The sequence below is a fragment of the Anopheles bellator genome, unplaced genomic scaffold, assembly GCF_943735745.2.
Source record: "Anopheles bellator unplaced genomic scaffold, idAnoBellAS_SP24_06.2 scaffold00160_ctg1, whole genome shotgun sequence".
Lineage (NCBI taxonomy): Eukaryota > Metazoa > Arthropoda > Insecta > Diptera > Culicidae > Anopheles > Anopheles bellator.
The window spans coordinates 1682-8117 of NW_026684342.1; the positions used below are offsets into that span (position 1 = coordinate 1682).

At 41.8% G+C, this 6436-nt stretch overlaps 1 protein-coding gene across 1 annotated transcript; it reads left to right on the forward strand.

Annotated features, from left to right (window-relative positions):
• Positions 1-4217: 4217 nt before the first annotated feature.
• LOC131214186 (putative nuclease HARBI1) lies at positions 4218-5045 on the forward strand (the record flags this gene model as incomplete). The annotated part of the gene is made up of 3 exons (XM_058208566.1): positions 4218-4336; positions 4401-4836; positions 4868-5045. Coding segments are annotated over exons 1-3 (733 nt in total), but the record flags the coding sequence as incomplete, so codon positions are not given.
• Between the last annotated feature and the right edge of the window lie 1391 nt (positions 5046-6436).

The window sequence follows — 6436 nt, forward strand, 5'->3', positions numbered from 1 at the left end:
TGGATTAATTTGTATACTAGACCACTATGCCAGATGGAGTCGAATGCTTTTTCAGTATCTAGCAATACTAGTCCTGTTGATCTCTTTTTTTCTCTGTTAACCATGATATTTTTGGTTAATCTGTATATTTGGTGCGTGGTGGAAAGAGACGGTTGAAAACCATATTGTATGGTGGGTATTATTTTGTTTTCCTCCACGTGTTGTCTTATTCTTGTTGCGATGACCTTTTCGAGGAGTTTTCCCAGACAACTTAGCAAGCTGATCGGCCTGTAACTTTCTGGATTTCTGGTGTCTTTACCGGGTTTTGCGATGGCTATTATTTTTGATTTTTTCCAGTTGTGTGGGAAATATCCTATTTTCAGACACCCGTTGAATATGTGCTGCCACAATATGATTGCTTTTTGTGGCAGGTTCTTAAGCGATCTGTTGTTTATTTCATCCAAACCTACTGACTTTTTGTTTTTGAGGTTTCGAATTATGTTTTGGATTTCCCGCGGCTTGATCAGATTGGTTTGAGGATTTACGTTTGAACTGGTGTTGTTGTTGTAGTCGTTAACGGTGGATTCTACCCTTCTGTCCATTAGGCTTTTTAGGTTTTGCGTTATTGTATGTGATTTTTCGAAGCTATTTTTAATAGTTTCGCTTTTTTCTTGGGGGTTTAGCAGGAGTACGCCATTTACTTTCAAGGGGGGTGTGGTTTTGTGGTTTCTTTGGATGATTTTAAGAAATTTCCAGATTTTGTTGCTGCTCGGTGGTTCATGATTAATTGACTGTAGTAGGTTGGACCACGAGTTATTACGCAAATCGTTTAGTTTGCTCCGGATGAGTTGCTTGAGTGTGTTGTATGTGCTTCTTGTTTGGTCATTTCTTCTATCTCTTTGCCATTTTTTCCTGTACATGTTCTTTAGTTTGATCAGGTTGAGTATTTCGTCGGGAATTTTTAGCTTGAAATTGCCCGGGGTGATAAGTGGTACTGCTGTATTATGAGCTTCTATTATGTTGTTGCTTAGCATCTGTATTTTCTTATCGATTTGTTCTTGGTTGTGTATTTGGTCAGTATCGGCATTTAGGTTGATTTTGTTGTTTATAATGCTTCGAAACTTTTGCCAGTTTGCTGCAGAGTAGTCACGTATTTGTTTGGGCGGGAGTACTATGTTGTTTGTGTTAAGGACTTGAAATACTACCGGAAGGTGGTCCGATGACAGTTCGGTTTTTGTTGTTGGAGTTGTGGTTTTGTGTTGACAATTGGTGAGTATAACGTCTAATGTAGATGGGTTTTGGTTTGGATTGGCTGGGTAGAAGGTTGGAGAGGTTGGGTGGCAGATCGTGAAGCTTCCTCTTTGCATTGTATCAAAGAGGGCTTTACCAGCCCAATTGGTAGAACAACAGTTCCACATTCTGTGACGTGCGTTGAGATCGCCACATATGAGGTAGTTAGTTTTTCGGTTTGTTAAAGTTCTTATGTCCTTTATGAAGTCTGTTCTGCTATTGTTTCCTCCTGGATGGTAAACTGATATGAAGTCGATTGGGCCTGTCGTGGTGTGTATTTTGATACCAATCGCCTCCAACGTGGACAGCTGGAAGCTTTTCATTGGTGAATGTTTTATTCCTTTTTTTATCGTTATTGCAACTCCACCTTTTTGGTTGTCAATTCTATCGTGTCTGTAGGTGATGTACTCTGGTAGGGCGAATTTGATGTTTGGCTTTAAGAACGTTTCTGCTATTGCCAGGATGTGTATATTATGTTTTTTCAAGAAGTTTGCTATTTCCAATTTCTGGTTAGTAACGCTATTAGCGTTCCAGTATGAACAATTTATGCTTTGGATTGTGCTATTCATGGTGAACAGTATTTGTTGATAATTTCAAAGATGACCGTTATTTGGTCCTCTTTGGTTTTGCAAGTTTTCATGCGTGTAAATGTATCTGCAATGATGACAGATAGTTCGTTGGTTGTAAATAAGTCTTGGTGACTTGCTGGATTTTTTGTGGCTTGTGCGAAGGTCTGCGTGTTGGTATGCGCATTGCGCTCAGGCCGAATATTTGGTAGAGGGGGGAACGTAGCTACGTTGAAGCACGGTGCTGTGTGCTGGCTTACCTGCGATCGGTTCATCGGCGCTGGTGTTTTTGGTTTCGGCCTTGCCGGGCATTGCCAGAATGTAGCCGTGTGGTTTGCTCCACAGTTAGCGCACTTGAGTTTGTGCGGCGGGATTTTTACTTCGTCGCTTGTCCCTGCTGTTAGGGGACAGTTTTTGCTACTGTGCGTTCCCGCACATTTAACACATTTTTCTGCCTTGAAGCAGTTGGCTGCTCCGTGTCCGAAGCTCTGGCACTTTTTGCACTGCAGTGGAGCGTTTCTTTGTGCGTAGAGGTCCCATCGGACTCTGCAGTGGTTAAGTGCTCTGATTTGCCGCAAGGTTGGCAAGTTTGTACTTCCTTTTGTAAAATGCAGCAGGAACACTGCATGATCGGTGAATTTTTTTTTTATGTTTAGTTTTTTCACCTCCAGCGGTGTGATACCTTCTTCGTTTAGGAGGGCATGGGCCTCCTCGCATGAACAGTCTAATAGTCCACTCAAAACTATTTTTGTGGTTTTGCTTTCTTCCAACTGGTAAGTGTGGAAGGTAGTCCCTTTTGAGGCCTCTAATGCTTTGACGACTTTTTTGTGGTCCTCGACCGACTCAGTACGTATTGGTGTGCCCTTATACGTAGCATTTGTCGTGAATCGGACTACGCCGGCTGCGATGATGATGCGGTGTACGAAACCGACCGACGAACTGTACACCACTATCGGTGGTGTTCTCGAGCTTCTAGCCGTGCTCGGTTGGCTTTGGGCGGGCGGGTACGTCATCGCCAGCGTCTGATAGCAACTCAAACTCGTTGCTAATTTTTATTCCTTCACCGCTCGTTGAGCCCTCGGCTATCGAGGCTTCAAGCGGGCAGAATCTCTTTTTCCGTTTTGGTGCCATAATTGGATGGCACCTATTATTAGCTTGGTTCTCTTGGCACTTTTGTTTTCCTATTTCTGTTCACTAGCACGTTCACGAGCGCGACCAATCCGTTCGGTGGTCGGGTTAGAACTGGTTAGATCATTGTTCAGCCTACAGATTACTCCACACTTCTTCGCTACTTTTGCAATTACATAGTCCATGTGAGGGCCAAACTTAAGCTGTTCATCCAAAACTACACCCAGATGTTTCATTTCTGACACCCTCTCAATCGGTTCCTGGTTGAAGATAATGGATAGCTGGTTATCCATTGTCCTTGACGACAAGACCATATACTTGGTTTTCCTGACATTCAAGGCCAACTTTTTATACTTCAACCATCCATCCAACGCCATCAAATCGCCATTCATTAGTACCTCACTCTGTGTCAAGTCTTTCCTGGAGACGAATAATACGGTATCATCCGTGAAGAGATTGACATCGCAATACTTCAGGACTCGTTTTAGGTCGTTAATGTACGTAATGCATAGCAATGGCCCCAAAACACTGCCCTGCGGAACTCCATGTGTATTTTTGATAGCGTCGGAATGATGATTCCCGAATAATGTCCTTTGTGTTCTGCCGGATAAATATTCGACAAATCACTTCAACTCTACTCCCTCAATACCAAATTTTTGAATTGTTTCGAGTAGCAGAGTTCTGGATATAGTCTCGAACGCCCACTTTAAATCCTAGAAGACTGCCAAAATCGATTGTTTTATCTCAAGATGCTCTTTCCAATTGGCCAGAACAAGATTAACCCCCCTATTACAGAACTCGCACGGCGGATTCGAGTGAACTTCTCGTTCTCGTTTGTCGAACTCGATGGTCGGTATCACGGTTTTCGATTCGAGAAGCTCCGAGTGCTAAATGTACTAAAATGTGCTAAAATGTGCTAAAAAGCGTAAATGTGAAAGCTTGTCAAGCTCTTCGCGTACGAACTGTCATTCTGGTGCATTTTTGTAAACATTGCATTTGTTGGCGCCTGAATAGCGGCACGCCACCATACGGGTGCAATTTGGTATAAAATTAATTTGGAATAATTTGCATAAGTAGTAGTTGTGAGGGATAGAGCAGTGACTGTCAGAGGGCTGACAATACATCAATAAAATCAGTACAGAAAAACTTCTTGGATTGGCAACATCACTCATTCGGGAGCTATCGGAACAGCATTCGTAAACAAAGAGCAGTTCAGTTGTGCGTGCGATTCTTGCCATTATATTAAATTCAAAGATGATTTCCGTGTATTACGTTTTCGATAGCGACAGTGATAGCGAAGAAATTGAAAATGTAACGATTCATCGCAAAATATTGCGATGTAAATCCGACCCACTGAATTTCTCATCAGCAGAGTAAGTGTGCACGAAATCGAAAATGATCAACCGATTTTTCTTTTATGTAATAATGTTGTTGCAGGTTTAAGAAAAATTTTCGAATCTCTAAGGAAATGTTTTTGACCATACTTTCCGAAATTGAAACGAAATTTCCGCCATCGAAGGGAGCAGGTCTGACGCCAAAAGAGAAATTGGCGGCTACATTACGATTTTTGGCTGAAGGCAGCTACCAACAAGGCGTCGGTCAAGATTGGAATGTGGCAATTGCCCAGTCGACGTTTTCAGTTATATTTCGCCAAACATTGAAAATATTGGAAGAAACACAGTGCCCAAAACGGATTAAGCTAGAAATGGATGACAGTGAACAACAAGAAGCACGGCTATATTTTTATGAGCAAAGTGGAATCCCGGGTATCGTAATGTGTGCAGACGGCACGCATGTTAAAATCATAGCGCCGAAGGATAACAGGGATCAGTACTACAATAGGAAAGGCTTTTACAGTTTAAATGTGTTGATGGTAAGTCCGATGTGAATGATTCCAATCATAGCTTTCTATAAAAGTGTTTCTTTTATATTTAAAGATTTGTGACCATAAAATGGCTATCCGATACGTCAACGCTGCGTACAGTGGAGCAAATCATGATGCTCATATATGGGCAGTCTCTGGCGTAGATAACTTTTTTGCCGAGAAATATCGAAGTGGAAATACAGTTTTTAATGTACTGGGTAAGTAACATTTTTCTTACAGCAGGTATCGCATTGCACGTTCAGAGAAACATTTTGCTGTACGAACATTCCATTTTTAAACTTTTAATTTTACTTACACCTGATTCCGCGTATCCATCCAAACCATGGATTGTAACGCCGAATAGAAATACAACTGTAAATTCTCCGGAAGCCGTTTATAATAACCGCCATGCCAAGGCAAGAAATATTATCGAAAGAAGTTTTGGTTTGTTGAAGAACAGGTTTAGGTGTCTGCTAGGAGCGAGACAGCTCCATTATGATCCGGTTATCGCGGGAAGAATAACGAATGTGTGTTGCGCATTACACAATTTTTGTATTAGCGAAAATATAATGGATCAGTAGATCTCTCTTTTTTCTATTCATTTTCTTAATAATAAGTTATATCAATAAGTTAATAAATAATTTATCATTTAAAAAATCTGGTTGAGTATTATAATACAAACAGAGCTGCTCTTTCCGCAGCAAAAAGTTGACGGAAGCCGGATTGTCGAATACGACAATTCATTCGAGTTTGATAATGCAGTGACAAGTCGATCGTTCGACAAAACAGTTCATCCAGTTGAAAGCTCCCGTTACGGAGAGTTCATCCTTTCCGTACGGAAAGTCGATCGATTGCCGCGATAGCAAAATGAACGCGGATGAATGTTCGAGTACTCGATTCGAGTTTCATAATAGGGGGGTAAGTGTTGATTCGCACGAATGGCCTGCTCTATACCAAGATTGCTCCTGGACCAGCAGGTTGTTTGCATCTAGATACCGGAGAAGTTGCTCTTTGACAACAATCTCTAACACCTGTACTAGAGTGTTGAGCATGTTTATTGGGCGAAACTCCTCTGCATCAGTAGCACCTGTCACTTTCGGAATAGGGACTACTATAGAATCCTTCCATGAGGCCGGGAAAACGCCACTCTCTAGTGATCGATTAATCACCGAAAGAAGCACGCGTCTAACGACATGAAAGTGTTGGTGTGTAACCAAAACGCAACTCAACGTTCCCACAGGGATGACAGTAAAAAGTCATCCGTCAGACGTCAAATATAGTTAGTCAGCGTGTGCCAGCGATACTGTACGAACGTGTACGAGTTTTACTTACGCTGCGTTGCCTCTCAACAGAAAGCAGTACTGAAGAACCTGCCCATTTACTCTTCCTACATCAACCCTTTTTTCAACGTACAACACATCACTTCGAGCTCCTCATAGGTGATTTGTTCAAACTTGAATGTTTGGCTTGGAGTCACAATGTTTTTCAGCTCTATCGGTCTCTCTCTATTCAGGTGTTGTGAAGAGACCTGCTTTTTCCTTAGGTTTTAGCAAGTTTTTAAGGAATTTCCACAATTCCTTGCTATTCTCTTGGTGTTTGCTGATCTCTT